The sequence below is a fragment of the Oncorhynchus masou genome, chromosome 13 (genome assembly GCF_036934945.1).
Source record: "Oncorhynchus masou masou isolate Uvic2021 chromosome 13, UVic_Omas_1.1, whole genome shotgun sequence".
Classification (NCBI taxonomy): Eukaryota; Metazoa; Chordata; class Actinopteri; order Salmoniformes; family Salmonidae; genus Oncorhynchus; species Oncorhynchus masou.
The window spans coordinates 80,667,861-80,684,399 of record NC_088224.1 but is presented as its reverse complement, the minus strand read 5'-3'; the positions used below and the strand labels follow the sequence as shown (position 1 = coordinate 80,684,399).

General features: G+C 40.5%; 1 protein-coding gene across 1 annotated transcript; it reads right to left on the bottom strand.

Moving 5' to 3' along the window:
* Nucleotides 1-657: 657 nt before the first annotated feature.
* Nucleotides 658-16,001, bottom strand: LOC135553121 (NACHT, LRR and PYD domains-containing protein 3-like). Its single transcript, XM_064985243.1, has 12 exons — nucleotides 15,745-16,001; nucleotides 13,946-14,047; nucleotides 13,421-13,604; nucleotides 11,514-12,125; nucleotides 11,282-11,315; nucleotides 8,883-10,880; nucleotides 7,229-7,399; nucleotides 6,323-6,484; nucleotides 2,237-2,410; nucleotides 1,931-2,095; nucleotides 1,747-1,793; nucleotides 658-1,656 (listed from the first exon to the last, which is right to left on the bottom strand). Exons 2-12 carry the CDS (start codon nucleotides 13,976-13,978, stop codon nucleotides 1,121-1,123), a joined length of 4,116 nt encoding a protein of 1,371 aa, XP_064841315.1. The 5' UTR covers nucleotides 13,979-14,047; nucleotides 15,745-16,001; the 3' UTR covers nucleotides 658-1,120.
* Nucleotides 16,002-16,539: the final 538 nt, after the last annotated feature.

Here is a 16,539-nt window from a genome sequence, read left to right as displayed (position 1 = left end):
TCGTGTTTTTACCTCAACATCCTGAAGGCTGTCAGCAAAAATTGTACCTTCAAATTCAGGATGCAGTGTGTGCACCCCTAGGTAAAGCTAGGTTCTCTGCTAGAGCACGATTGCCAAACCAACCAAGAAATAAAACTGATACAAAAGGCCACGGATTTCTTTGTTTTCTCTTGTCTGTATCGTCCTACCCTCAAAGGGTGTTACGGGGATAGGTCTGCTTCCTTCCTCTGCACTGTGGCAACAATACCCAGTAGACCAATACCTTGGGGAAGCGCTGTAGTCTACTATTCTCTAATCTCCCCTCTCTTCCTGGTGTCTCATTAAAAGTTGGAGGGAGACAGATGGTGCGGTTTAAGTCAAGCATGGCTGACTTCAAATGTCAGCTTCTCTATCTCTGTGTGTGATGTTTAGTGTACATCTTACAGGCAGCCTAATTCTGATTAAAAAATCTCACTAAATTGGTCTTTTGACCAGTCAGATCAGCTCTGAAAAGATCTTATGAGCACAGCCTGACACTCCTCTCCCTCTCTCTCCTGCCCTGAGGGCGTGTGTGTTCCTAATGGTCCACCCTTCAGGGTTGAGAGTGTGGATGGATTGGTGGGATGAAAGTATAAAACGTGTTGGGGTTAGGAGCTTAAGAAATCCTTCATATAAAAACACATTTGAACATTTTTTATAATACACAACACCACAATCATACATAGTGTACATGTAATAGTTTGATAAAATGTATTTCCATTATTACTCAAAAATAAAAACACCCCGAACCCTGAGAACAATGTACAGAAAAAAAGCTAAGGAGAAGCTCCCCTTGTTGCTGAACGCAACATATCATACAGAATAGGTCAAACTTTCAACCACTATATTGAATAAGTATGCAGTTCATATACAGTAGGACCTCAGATTGGGAATCCAGGTTCTTTCAAAAACGTTCAAATGTTTGTAATTTTGCAATGTGCTGGGGGGAGAGTACAAACAATTATGGATAATATGAATTGAGTATTTCCATGTATTGGTCAACTGGATATGGTCTAGACTCCATCTCTATCATGGACTCATAAGTACAGCAGTTTATTAGTAAACATTCAACATAAATTGGCCTAGAGAAAAGGATTAAGACCTAACACAGGGACACTGATGAATAGTCATTGACTGAAAATGCTGGATAAAGTGGTTCAGTGAAGGTGGACTGGAATGTGTGGAGGTGGGTCAGAGTGTCAGAGTCGACGAGGTAGAAGGACAGAATGCCTTGTGAGGAGTTCAGATACACCCCAACTCTGTCAGTGCTGGAAGAGGGGGCAGGTATGACGGTGTGCTCATTTTTGTGCCAGACAGAGAGCTTGAGGAAACCACGTTTGAGGAGTCTTAGGCTCCAGGATTTGTCATTGTAACCAAGCAAACAGTTATGCCCTTTTCCAACCCTGCTCATGTGTTTATATGCCACACCTACATGAATCCCTTTCCCACTACACTCTGCCTCCCAGTAACAGCACCCCATCAGACCCTCTCTACACAGCACCTGAGGACAGTCATTAAATCTCTCTGTGTGAGGCAAACATAGATGATCATCATCCTCCCATGTCACAGTTCTTCCGTTGTTAGACAGAGAGAGCGTTTTGTGTGCTGTGTTAGGGTCCAGTGTGAGCGCACAGGCATCTGCAATAAATAGAGGTTAGGAATCGGTACACATTCACAGATTCATTTATGCATTTAGGAGACTAGAGAAGTTAACAATGAAAAACATACACTTCTTCAGGCCTGGTTTTAAGTAGCACTCTTCATTGTGTTCCACACTAAGGGAAGCAGAGGAACAGTGATTTAGTGACAGAAACAAGACTTGTAACTCAGTGAAACCAACACTGAATAGTTATTCAGACACAGGTTAAGCCTAGTTTTGGACTAAGGAGCACTTTCAAGTTACTTGATTTACTTTAGTATGAAGAGTGGATCGCCCAGTACATCAGAGAGCAGTCTCACTCCTCTGTCTCCTGGGTGATTGTAGCTCAGATCCAGCTCTCGCAGGTGTGAGGGGTTTGACCTCAGAGCTGAAGCCAGAGAAGCACATCCTTCCATTGAGACAAGACAGCCAGAAAGCCTGCAAAAGGAAGACATCACTATTTTAAAAGACTAACTACTCATTTCATATATGTACATGGTTAATTAATTAAATGGGCTGTCTAATGAAATGGGCTGTGTATGACAATTTCATAATCTATAAAGTTAAATTCATAACTACCTCAGTGTCTCCAGTTCACAATGTTTACTCCCCAGTCCAGCAGAGAGCAGCTTCACTCCTGAATTGTGCAGGTTATTGTCACAGAGTACTAGCGTTCTCAGGTATGAGGGGTTTGAACGTAGAGCTGAAGCCAAAGAAGCACAGCCTTCCTCTGTGATGCCACAGGATGACATCCTGCAGGAAGAGTTCAGAGAAATCTTGAAAATATTAAATACCACAATATTTGTGAGATTGTAACTACACCTTAAACAAGGTTAAGCCTTTAACATTTCTACCTGCAACGAGCACCAAATGCCAGTTACATCGTAGCAGAGGAATAGAAATCCACGAGCGTAAAACGTACTTTGTAGAACGCTGTCTGATGGTATAAAAAAAGCCTTTTTGTTGTGACGAGCCCGTCCGAATGTCATGTGTGCAACTTCCTGTATTATGATTGGGCCTTGTTGGCGTGGTTGATAAGGTAAGAACCAGTACTATGGCTGGGTTTACACAGGCAGCCCAATTCTGATCTTTTGCCCAATTATTGTCAAAGGTTCTGAATTGGGTTGCCTGTGTAAACCCAGCATGTCACTTCAGGGTTTCAAGGTAGTAAAATAAAAGAGTGGCTGCTTATCCGACTTCAGATATTTTCTTCTGCAGGCTAAAGATCCCGAAACGTCGGGATGTGCGGATCACATTAGGAGCTTCTGCTCTACTTTACACACATTCTCTGCTCTACTACTCTGGTGAATGGTTAGATCAAAGCTGAATCAATGTCTGCAGGATCGCACAATCATAACAGAACCGAGTATAATAGTATTAATGTGTGTTATTGTAAGACAAAAAATACATTTTTCCTCCCATGTGGCCGAAACTCAACATTATGCAAAATAAACAGAAACTATGCTATGGTTTGTAAACACCATCTGCGCAAAAATCTGGTCACTGTACATCATTCAAAAACACTGTATAACTCAAGAAAATTTAAATGCATACCCCCATAAACTGATTGAAGTCAAATAGTTGGTATGCAGATGCTGCATGGACGTTTCATCAGTAAAACTTGAATAATTATCATTCACGATTGACAGTGACAAATGTGAAGGGAATGAAGACTTGACAGGTTTAGCAAAAATGTCTAGCTAAATGACCACAACACGCCCACAAGGCCTTTTCGCCTCAATTTGTAGGGACATGGGCTCGAGGTCGACCTATTAATTAGGGCCGAGTTCACATTTTTATAATAATCGGTAATCAGCATTTTTGGTCGCTGATTATGGCTAATTACATTGCAATCCACGAGGAGACTGCATGCAAGGTAAGTTGCGAGCTAGCATTAAACCTATATAAAAAAAACTACCTTCACATAATCGTTGCAATCCTGCGTTGCATATAATGAATGCGTTGCCTGTTAATTTATCATCGAATCACAGCCTACTTCAATTTCGCCAAACTGGTGATTTAACAAAGGCACATTCGCGGGGAAAAATGCACCCTATCCCTAACCATAAACATCACTGCCTTTCTTAAAATCAATACACCGAAGTATATATTTTTAAACCTGCATATTTAGTTAAGAAATTAATGTTAGCAGGCAAAATAGGAAAATTGTGTCACTTCTCTTACGTTCAGTGCAAGCAGAGTCAGGGTATATGCAGCAGTTTGCGCCGCCTGGCTCTTTGCAAACTGTGTGAAGACCATTTCTTCCTAACAAAGACGAATTAAATTTGCCAGAATTTTACATAATTATGACATTGAAGGTTGTGCAATGTAACAACAATATTTAGGGTTGCCACTCGTTCTATGAAATAAGGAACGGTTCCATATTTCACTGAAAGAATAAATGTTTTGTTTTCTAAATGATAGTTTCTGGATTTGAACATATAATGACCAAAGGCTCGTATTTCTCTGTGTTTATTATAATTATGTCTATGATTTGATATAGCAGTCTGAGCGGTGGTAGGCAGCAGTAAGCTCGTAAGCATTCATTCAAATAGCACTTTACGGTGTTTGCCAGCAGCTCTTAGCAATGCTTGAAGCACAGCGATGTTTATGACTTCACGCCTATCGACTCCCGACATTAGGCTGGCAAAAAGTGCCTATAAGAACATCCAATAGTCAAAGGTATATGAAATACAAATGGAATAAAGAGAAATAGTCGACGTGTCATAATTCCTATAGTAACTACAACCTAAAACGAATTAACTGGGAATATTGAAGACTCATGTTAAAAGGAACCACCAGCTTTCATATGTTCTCATGTTCTGAGAAAGGAACTTAAACGTCAGCTTTTTACATGGCACATATTGCACTTTTATTTTGTTCTCCAACACTGTTTTTGCATTAGTTAAACCAAATTGAACATGTTTCATTATTTATTTGAGACTAAATTTATTTTATTTATGTATTATATTAAGTTAAAATACAAAAGTGTTAATTCAGTATTGTTGTAATTGTCATTATTACACATACATACGTACACACACACACACACACACACACACAGTGCCTTGCGAAAGTATTCGGCCCCCTTGAACTTTGCGACCTTTTGCCACATTTCAGGCTTCAAACATAAAGATATAAAACTATTTTTTTGTGAAGAATCAACAACAAGTGGGACACAATCATGAAGTGGAACGACATTTATTGGATATTTCAAACTTTTTTAACAAATCAAAAACTGAAAAATTGGGCGTGCAAAATTATTCAGCCCCTTTACTTTCAGTGCAGCAAACTCTCTCCAGAAGTTCAGTGAGGATCTCTGAATGATCCAATGTTGACCTAAATGACTAATGATGATAAATACAATCCACCTGTGTGTAATCAAGTCTCCGTATAAAATGCACCTGCACTGTGATAGTCTCAGAGGTCCGTTAAAAGCGCAGAGAGCATCATGAAGAACAAGGAACACACCAGGCAGGTCCGAGATACTGTTGTGAAGAAGTTTAAAGCCGGATTTGGATACAAAAAGATTTCCCAAGCTTTAAACATCCCAAGGAGCACTGTGCAAGCGATAATATTGAAATGGAAGGAGTATCAGACCACTGCAAATCTACAAGATCTGGCCGTCCCTCTAAACTTTCAGCTCATACAAGGAGAAGACTGATCAGAGATGCAGCCAAGATCACTCTGGATGAACTGCAGAGATCTACAGCTGAGGTGGGAGACTCTGTCCATAGGACAACAATCAGTCGTATATTGCACAAATCTGGCCTTTATGGAAGAGTGGCAAGAAGAAAGCCATTTCTTAAAGATATCCATAAAAAGTGTCATTTAAAGTTTGCCACAAGCCACCTGGGAGACACACCAAACATGTGGAAGGTGCTCTGGTCAGATGAAACCAAAATTGAACTTTTTGGCAACAATGCAAAACGTTATGTTTGGTGTAAAAGCAACACAGCTCATCACAATGAACACACGATCCCCACTGTCAAACATGGTGGTGGCAGCATCATGGTTTGGGCCTGCTTTTCTTCAGCAGGGACAGGGAAGATGGTTAAAATTGATGGGAAGATGGAGCCAAATACAGGACCCAATTTTTCAGTTTTTGATTTGTTAAAAAAGTTTGAAATATCCAATAAATGTCATTCCACTTCATGATTGTGTCCCACTTGTTGATTCTTCACAAAAAAGTACAGTTTTATATCTTTATGTTTGAAGCCTGAAATGTGGCAAAAGGTCGCAAAGTTCAAGGGGGCCGAATACTTTCGCAAGGCACTGTATGTATGTATGTGTATATATATATATATAAAAAAACTCCCTCACTCTTCAACCTCCTCCACGAGAAAATGACCGAGTTTTTGTTGGCTGCCCCACGTGGGGGTTCATGCTCTCTGATTGGCTCAAAGTCACGTTGGCCACTGACGAACATTACGATTCTATAAGTAGAATGGTAGGTTCGTCACTACCGGGGTCGGCATGCTGCAGTTACCGCTTTTGTTCTAGCAAGAGAAAAGGAACGGCCTCCCACTGTGATAAGTACCTATCGGCAATGAGAGCATGGTGTGTTTCCTGCTTTAGTCAATCATTCCATAAGAGGTCAAGGTGGTTTCTAGCTTTTCTTTACTACTGAACACGCTTCTCTTTCTGAAAAAAAAATTCACATACATCAAAGTCTCCAATTTCTGTAGTCCAGCAGAGAGCAGTTTCACACCCGAATCTTGTAAATCATTGCCACCCAGGTCCAGCTCTCTCAGGTGTGATGAGGTTGAGCCAAGAGCAGACTCCAAAGCTGAACAACATTCCATTGTTAGATTGCATTGATTTAGCCTTAGGAAAAAAAATATACAGAATTATGGTTAATAGTCATAGCCTCCTACTGTCTATACAGATTTTTTTTTTTAAATCATTCAAAAGACTACACCAGAAAGCATGATTTGGCCACAGAGGATCATTAGTTTAGGGAAAACAAGCTGTGGATTGTTTTAAATCACATTGCCTACAAATCAGAAGGGCGAATTTGGGCAGTACATACTGAAAATACCAAATAGATTGTTGAGTTGCGACTGTCAGTGAAAAGTGGAGGCCCAGCTAGGCATACTTTTATTTAACTAGTCAAGTCAGTTAAGAACAAATTCTTATTTACAATGATCGCCTAGGAACAGTGGGTTCACTGCTTTGTTCAGTGCAGAACGACAGATTTTGTAGCGATGAGACAAGATAATAATTACTAACATTTGGATACCACGAAATTGGGGAGAAAAGTAAAATAAAAAAATACATTAAAAAGGTATACTTAACTGGAAAGCAACCAATTCTCAGTCATTAACAAACAGGTAAAAATTGGAAGGGTGTAGGCTACGGAGAGAAACAAAGTGATGTGGGTGCTGGATATGGAGGTGTGTGCTAGTGGATCTGGACAGGTGTGATGTAGTTGATGTTTGTTTATAAAATATATAAAAAAGGAATAGTCTGCAAATGTGATGATGAATATTGGCTTACCCACGCTGCCTGAGGTAGTCTACACACATACTGTAATTACACCTAAATGTGACACAAACAAACTTTGCTCACCTCAAGATCTTCAGTTTACAGCTTTGACTACACAACCCATCACAGAGCAGATCCATACGGGAGTGCTGCAAGTCATTGTAACTCAGGTCCAGCTTCCGCAGTAAGTTTGTTGACTTTATAGCTGAGGCCACTACTCCCCAAGACCTCTCTGTGAGGTTACAGCCAGCAAGTCTACAACAACAGAGTAAATACAATTAAACTAACCTCAACAAATGTGTAGGTACAGTGCAATCGGAACGGAATTAAGACCCCTTCCCTTTTAGTTACGTTTCAGCCTTATTTTAAAATGGATTAAATACATTTTCCCTCAATCTACACACAACACCCCATAATGACAAAGCTAAAACAGGTTTAGAATTTTTTGTAAATGAATAAAAAAACAGATACCTTTATTTACACAAGTATTCAGACCCTTTGCTATGAGACTCGAAATGGAGCTCAGGGTTAGGGTTACAGGCACACACCTGTCTATATAAGGTCACACAGTTGACAGTGCATGTCAGAGCACAAACCAAACTGAGGTGGAAGGAATTGTCCGTAGAGCTCAGAGACAGGATTGTGTCGAGGAACAGATTTGGGGAAGGGAAACAAAACATTTCTGTAGCATTGAAGGTCCCCAAGAACAGTGGCCTCCATCATTCTTAAATGGAAGAAGGTTAGAACCACCATGACTCTTCCTAGAGCTGGCCACGCGGATAAACAGGGAAGAAACATGACCAAGAACCTGATGGTCATTCTGGCAGAGCTCCAGAGTTCCTCTATGGAGATTGGAGAACCATCCAGAAGGACAACCAGCTTTGCAGCACTCCACCAATAAGGACTTTATGGTAGTGGCCAGACGGATGCCACTCCTTAGTAAAAGGCACATGACAGCCACTTGGAGTTTGCCAAAAGGCACCTAAAGGACTCAGACCATGAGAAACAAGAATCTCTGGTCTGATGAAACCATGATTGAACTCCTTGGCCTGAATGCCAAGCGTCACACCTGGAGGAAATCTGCCACCATCTCTATGGTGAAGCATGGTGGTGCCAGCATCATACTGTGGGGATGTTTTTCAGCAGCAGGGACTGGGAGATTAGTCAGAATCGAGGGAAAGATGAACTGAGCAAAGTACAGAGATCCTTGATGAAAACATGCTCCAGAGCGCTCAAGACCTCGGAAGGTGAACCTTTGACCCCAGTCTAACAGGACAACGACCCTAAGCACACAGCCAAGACAACGCAGGAGTGGCTTCGGGACAAGTCTCTGAATGTCCTAGAGTGGCCCAGCCAGAGCCCGGACTTGAATCCGATCAAACATCTCTGGAAAGACCTGAAAATAGCTGTGCAGCGACGCTCCCCATGGAACCTGACAGAGCTTGAGAGGATGTGCAGAGAAGAATGAAACTCCCCAAATAGGTGTGCCAAGCTTGTAGCGTCATACCCTAGAAGACTCAATGTGCTTCAAAGGGTCTGAATACTTATGCAAATGTGCTAAATTTATTTTTAATACATTTATAAACCTGTTTTTGCATTGCAATTGTGGGGTATTGTGTGTAGATTGAGAGCAAAAAACGATTCAATCAATTTTAGAATAAGGCTGTAACATAACAAAATGTGGAAAAAGACAAGGGGTCAGAATACACTGTATGTGCATAATTAGCTTAACACTCACAAAGCGTTTCTGCAGTACTTGATAAGTGGAATCAGCCTCTTTCGTCCCTCCTCACAAGTGTTGAACTTCTTTAGGTCAAACTCATCCAGAATCTCCCTTGACATCAGCACAGTAGCCAGAGTTGTGCATTTAGCAGGTGAGAGCTTTTTTCCTCCACGATTTCCTGACCTCAGGTACTCTTCAACCTCTTCAGTAAGTGTATTGTCATTTATTTCAGCCAAACAGTATACAAGGTTAATGGATCTCTCGGGGGAGTTGTGCAACCTCAGCTGTTCCTTTATGTAAAACTTAGTTTCTTCAACACTATCTGCATAGCTCTCCGTCTCTGGCAGTAGGTCTTGTAGGAGTCTCTGATTGGAGTCCAGTGAAAGGCCAAGAAGGAAGCGGAGCATAAGGTCCAGATGTCCATTCCCACTCTGCAAGGCATTGCACAATGCACTCTTCAGTAACACATGGAAGGATGGGTTTTCATCTAGAACCAGCTCTGAAGACTCAGAGCCAGACACTTCTTCAGCCTCATCATTATTGAATGACTCTGAGTGTTCCTCAGGCTCTTCCTCCAGAGTTGAGTTTTCTTCAATAGTGGACTCTAGACTTTCTCCAGACTCATCACTCTGCGAAGCATCTGAATGGTCTCCGTTATCGCCCAACAAAGCCGAAGAACCTTCTTCCAGGTCCTCCTCAACAAACCTCTTATGGAGGAAAGACTCCAACACACAAAGGTTATTGGTTGCGTAGCAGTAGAGTAAATACAGAGCGGCGAAGTACTCCTGGATGGTGAAATGCACAAAGCAGTAGACTTTCTCGCAGTAGAGCCCATCTTCTTGTTTAAAGATTTCTGTGCACAATCCAGATTTCACTGAAGCTACATTGATGTCAAGGCCACACTCTATCAGATCCTTCTCATAAAATATGAGATTGCTTTTCTTCAGGTGTTCAAAAGCTAGCTTGGCCAGCTTTAGAATGATCTCTTTATCTGATTCTTTGATCCTCCGCGCATCTGTCTCGTTGCTGTTATGATACTTCTGGTTCTTCAGGTTTGTCTGAATGAGCACGAAGTGTGTGTACATCTCAGAAATTGTTTTAGGGATTTCTTTGCAGTCATTTGTCAACATCTCCCCTAGAACCATAGCAGTGATCCAGCAGAAGACTGGAATCTGGCACATGATGTTGAGGCTCCTTTTTGTCTTTATGTGGGAGATGATTCGGTTGGCCAGGTTCGCATCCGAACAGAATCTCTTCCTGAAGTACTCCTCCTTCTGTGAGTCATTGAACCCACGCACTTCTGTCATCTGTGTTATGTTCTTCCTGGGGATCTGATTGGCTGCTGCTGGTCGGGAGGTTATCCAGAGGCGAGCACTGGGTAGCAGATTCCCCTTAATGAGATTTGTCAATAGCACATCAATGGGCGCTTCTTCTGCCATGTCAAACAATATCTTGTTTCGATTGAAATCCAGTGGAAGTTGGCTTTCATCCAGACCATCGAAGATGAACAGAACTTGACAACCTGCAATTCTCTTTGCATCTATTTCTCTAAGTTCATTGTGGAAGCTACACAGAAGGCCATGAAGACTGAACTGTTTTTCGACCAAATTCAAATCCCGGAAAGGAAGCAGAAATATGAAATCCAGATGCGGATTGGCTTTTCCTTCTGCCCAGTCAAGGATGAACTTTTGTACAGTGACTGTTTTTCCAATCCCAGCAATGCCCTTGGTCATCACAGTTGTGATTATTCTGTCCTGTCCAGGTAAAGGTTTAAAGATGTTGTTGCAGTCGACAGGAGTGTCTTCTGATGTGCATGTTCTGGATGCTGTCTCAATCTGCAACACCTCATGTTTGTTACAGAGCCCTTCAGTCTCTCCTGCTGTGATGTAGAGTTTTGTGTAAATATTGTTGAGAAGAGTTTCATTTCTGGCGTTGCCTTCAAACAGGTGCTTACAGCGGCTTTTCAGTCTGGCTTTATGCTTATCTTTGACTCTCTGTATGAGAGCATCCTCTGCAAGGACAAAGTTACAGGGACACAAAACACACAGATTAAAAAAGGTAAGGTATGTGATGATGACCACCAGTTGAAAAGCACACAAGTGAAAAAATCACATTGCCGAATCACCACATGATATCTACTTAGCAGTAGGAAGTCTTCTAGGTGCCTGCTTTGCTGTAACTTGGATGTGCACCAGGTACAGGCTGTCAGGCCACCCTTCACTTACTGTAGAAACAGGACAGAAACACAATCAGGTTATGGTGCTAAAATTAAATGTTGAGGATAAATGCCAAGTCCATTTGATCCAGTTTAGGATACTGTAAAAACCCACTACTACGACTGCTACTGCAAGTACACTAATCATTTACATAATACACTAGTCTATAAAGTGTTTCAAAAATTTATGTCTTACCCTTGATCACTGCTTTGTGGAGCCACTGACAAGTCCACTGGAATATGCAAAACATAAACATTGCTTAGGATACAAATAATTTGGAATTTGAGTGGCACATTCCATATGAAGAAATAAATAAGCAAAGCACAAGGTCTTCCTAATGAAACTAATGTTATTCATGAGTAATTATTAAATGAAGTTACTGTTTTAAATGTATTCAGATGCTGATTAGAATCATAACAGATACACTTACCATTCTGCAGAGATGACACGTTAATATTAACAGAGCCCAAAATATAGTTGTTGTTGAGGTGTGGTGCAACATTAGTGCCTCCAGACTGGGCTGTGTAGGAATGTCCAAAAGCAGGTGCTGTTAACATGAGGGATGGGGAGGAGGAGACTGGTGGAATGGATGACAGGAGAGGAGGGCCCAGTGAAACCGAGGATGGGGAGGAGGAGACTGGTGGAATGGATGACGGGAGAGGAAGGCCCAGTGAAACCGAGGATGGGGAGGAGGAGACTGGTGGAATGGATGACAGGAGAGGAGGGCCCAGTGAAACCGAGGATGGGGAGGAGGAGACTGGTGGAATGGATGACGGGAGAGGAGGGCCCAGTGAAACCGAGGATGGGGAGGAGGAGACTGGTGGAATGGATGACGGGAGAGGAGGGCCCAGTGAAAGAGGATGGGGGGTGGAGACGTGTGGTGAAACAGAGGATGACAGAGAGGAAAGGTGAGGATGAGTAAGATGTGGAAAGGGGGGTTGCCGTGGTGAAACGGAAGAATGGAGAGGCTGGCAGTTTGACGAACAGGAATAGGATGGGAGTGAAGCTTGTGTCTGCTCCGTGGTAGGTTGATCTTCTAGACCTAGAGAGAGGAACGAGAGTTGGATACGACATACTTGTCACTTACAAAAACTCTGACTTAGGGATAGCCCCCTTTGTTTCAATTTTCACCTAAAATGACATACCCAAATCTAACTGCCTGTAGCTCAGGCCCTGAAGCAAGGATATGCATATTCTTGGTATGAAAGGAAACACTTTGAAGTTTGTGGAAATGTGAATTGAATGTAGGAGAATAACACAATAGATCTGGTAGAAGAAAATACAAAGGATTTTTTTTTTCTACCACCCCCTTTGAAATACAACAAAGGTCCCAGTTCTAGCCATCACTCTGGTTGTAATTCTGATTGTGTCCACAAGATGGCAGCAGCGTATGAAAAGTTTCAGACGGATAACTTGGAAGTATGAGCGAACTACATGGCATTTAGTGTGAAATCACCCAGGAACATTTGGGCGAATCGCGAAGGAGACATTTGCATTCATATGACATTTTTCTGCAAGAATATCGTCAAATCTGTATACTTGGACTTTGATTTAGCTTTTCCGGTATTAGTAGCCATATTATAAGTTAAACATTTACAAAACAACCCGTTTTCATAACTCTGAATATTCTTATATTTTTTGTCCAAAAGGAAAAGGCATACTGTTGCAAAAGGTTAGCAGCTACATTTTACAACAGATACAGGGTTCTGGATACTTCCGTGAAGCCCAGCTCATTGGCTTTCTAGCTAGCTCTGTTTGACTGCGATTTGTGCTTATTTGACAAAGCTAGAGTCGATCAAGTGAGAGTCGGCCTACCATGAAGGCGTCGCTCTTTTTTCCTAAAGGATATACTACCCCCCTAATGATAGTGAAGTCTAGTTACGTTCTAGGATCTCTGAGGAATACATACGAACGTGATTTGACCGGTTTAAACTAAGTTTATGGTTAGATTTTCACAGATTCTTTGAAAATTGAACAAGTGGAAATACAAAATCAATTGTGCATGCTATATGGACCTTTTTAGGATAGAGCAAGATTTCAGACTGTAAGTACACATTTCATCTTCAGAGGTGAATTTATCAAACCTATCGCTGTGAAACAAGTGTTTTGTTGTTAGGCACTCTCAAACAATAGCATGCCATTTTTTCCGCAGTAATAGCTACAGTAAATTGGACAGTGCATTATATTAACAAGAATTTAAGCTTTTAGCCAATATAATATGTACCGACATTTGTGGTTTCTCTAAAATGTTTGATCATGACAAGGCGCTGCATGATTTACAACTCTCCCGTTGACGGGACGCCTATCCCTAACAAGTTTTAATTTTAAATGGCTTACTCCTTTTCCTGTTGCTTGAGGGTGGGTTGTTGTGTTCTTGTGGTATCTGTCCAGGCGTGTCAATGGCGGGGGAACTCTTAGGGCTCTCCCTACACTGGAGACAGGATGCTGATGGTGGACAAGACCTGCCAAACATCTTTCCAATACATGGCTTGGTGCCAAGATTTTCCTTCCACTCAGGTTTCTGCAACAATAATCGTGAAGAAGAATACACAAAATGTCATTGGTAAAGTTATTGGTATTGCTTGAAAAGTTGTTAGAAAGAAGTTGTGCTTTTTAGCCAAATATACTGAATCTTTTAGAAAATGGATGACTGACGACATCATTGTTTATATGACACTTGTTGAGAATTGCAGATTTCATTGACAGATATAACATGTTTAATATCAACATAAGTGGTAATATGGGTTTATGTAATGCTTTACAAAGTTACATTGTAAATACAGGAAATAAGCAATACATACAATTAAGAGAATAAATTAAATGTTCCATTAACCGTAGATTTACAGAGAGCCAATGACTGACCTTTACCATGGTGCGTCTCTTTTTGTTGTCCATGGTGTCCTTCTCCAAAACGTGTTCTTACAGGCTGCGACCAGTTTCCCCCTCTTGTCTATTACATAGAGGCTGGGGGAATCAACAGTACCATACAATCGAATGTTCATTATGCTCGGGAAAACAATTTGCAGTCTCTTGTCTGTAGCTTATATGGGTCATTCTCATGTCATTTTTCATGTGATTTCCTCTTGGATCACTGAGATTAGGATCTGTACATATCTATTTCATTATGTTTTTTTAATCAGATATATATTTTACCACAATCATTAAAAGTTTCATAATCTAAAAAAGTTAAAACAAATCCGTTTCTAATATATATATTTTACATTGCTCCCCTTATGAAAAGGCTTGAGTTAAACAAAACATTCAAAATAAAAATAATTTCCCAATTTCAGAGTTTCAGTATTGAGAATGCCAAGTAGGGTTAAGGGGGTGTTTGAAAATAGGAACCTCATGCTGATGGCATTTAAGTGAGTAAATGCAGAAATCACAACACCATTTCATGGTTGCTAAAATTCTAATAGTTCACCTAATTTAAGTTTGTGACAAAACAAGCAGTCATTGTGTCGTGAATCATTGTACCTTCTAAACCACTGAAATATCCTTTTATAACCAGAAATATTGTATATTCAGCTGTTTGAACACAAAAAGGAAACATAGAAATACACAGAACAGATCTACCACTTCTTAGATTTGCTTTCAACTGGAATGAAATATCTATAACTCGCATTTCTATGTGAATTTGGTCAGGAATCCCAAAAAGTTACATATTGTAGCTTTAACTTGTGCTCATCTAAGGACTACTCCTGGGGATGATGCATCATGGGTGAATACTTTTTTACAGAAACTTGAAAAAGTGTCAAGGTAATGTAAAATTCAACTAGTATAACATTTTAATGATGTATGGACAAACTACCAAACAATTTTTTGTGTTAAATGAAAATAAAGTAACATTTAATTTAGGGAGAAAACGTACAATATAATATTCAATAAGACACTTAGCCAAGTGTCAGAATAGTTGATTTTTGCCAATGCATCATGGTTTTGTAACTCAATTTCCTACAGACTGGTTTCATTAGAGAGAGATCCAACCAAATCATGAGAAAACAACAATATTATTTACTTGATCCATTGGAAAGAATTAACAAAAAAACAGAGCAAACTAGAATGCTATTTGACCCTGAACAGAGAGTACACAGAGGCAGAATACCTGACCACTGTGACTGACCCAAAATTAAGGAAAGCGTTTACAATGTACAGACTCAGTGAGAAAGGCCATCGTAGGCAGACCTGGCTCTTGAAGAGAAGACAGGCTATGTGCACATTGCCCACAAAATGAGGTGGAAACTGAGCTGCACTTCTTAACCTCCTGCCAAATGTCTGACCATAGAGACACATATCCCTCAGATTACACAGATCCACAAAGAAATTGAAAACAAATCCAATTTTGATCAACAACCATATATATTGGGTGAAATACCACAGTATGCGTCACACTCAGACTCAGTCTAAAAGAGCGCGAACTGTACCGCGCAAACATCACCACACGCTACAACCGAATCTCGCTCTCGACAAATAGTCCAGATTGCTAGCATAGTAGTACTCGTCTCACTACAAAGGAGAGGAATGGAAGAGCTGTTCGCACCTGCGAGACAATCTAACGTTTACAATAAGTAACCTAGTTCACTTATATATATAAATAATTGTACCTTCATATATATTGCAACAGTGAAAAGAATGCAGCGTGGACTACAGAAGCAACTTACCCGAATAGGCCATTGTCCTTGTCCAAAGCAGCTTTGTACAGTACTTTTATTTCCAAGTCAATTTGCTTTGCATATCCCTTCAATGTATGTTTACTCGTCAACTATTATGATAAAGATTTGTATGAGACAATCCAGCTAAATTCACCGGTGGTGCACATTTCGGGGTTCATTTTATTCCAGGAATGCAATACAAGCACAAGAAAAAAAAAAAACTTTTATATTAAAGGGGCGCGGTTTACAGACTGCATTTCCTTGCCAAAAACGAACGTCCATCTGAATCCTGGTCTCGCGGCCTAAACAGACGGTTTCCCTCCAATGATTCATATACACACTAGATTACTTATAGAGGGCGCTGTGTGGAAATGAAATCACCGAGTACGACAGGCGTAAAGCCCATTTTCAACAAAGCAGAGTTAAAAAGTAAGAAATATTTGCTAAATAAAAAAAGGAAATAGTAACACAAAAAAATACATTTTAATTGAACACTTTTTGGTTCACTACATATTGATGTGTTATTTCCTATCTTATTATTCTACAATGTAGAAAATAGTTAAAATAAAGAAAAACCCTTGAATGAGTAGGTGTGTCCAAAGTTGACTGGTACTGTATATAAAAACATTTTCCTTAAAGTATAATTTTTAGAGATGACTAATGTCACTGTCCCCACTCCCCTAAAAAAAATGTAATCGAAATACTGTAGAATTTCATGCATTCCTATGCAGGACTGCTCCTACTAGGGAGTGCAAATATGGCCAACCGATGGCTTCAAAACCTCTCAATGGCCAATACATAGCA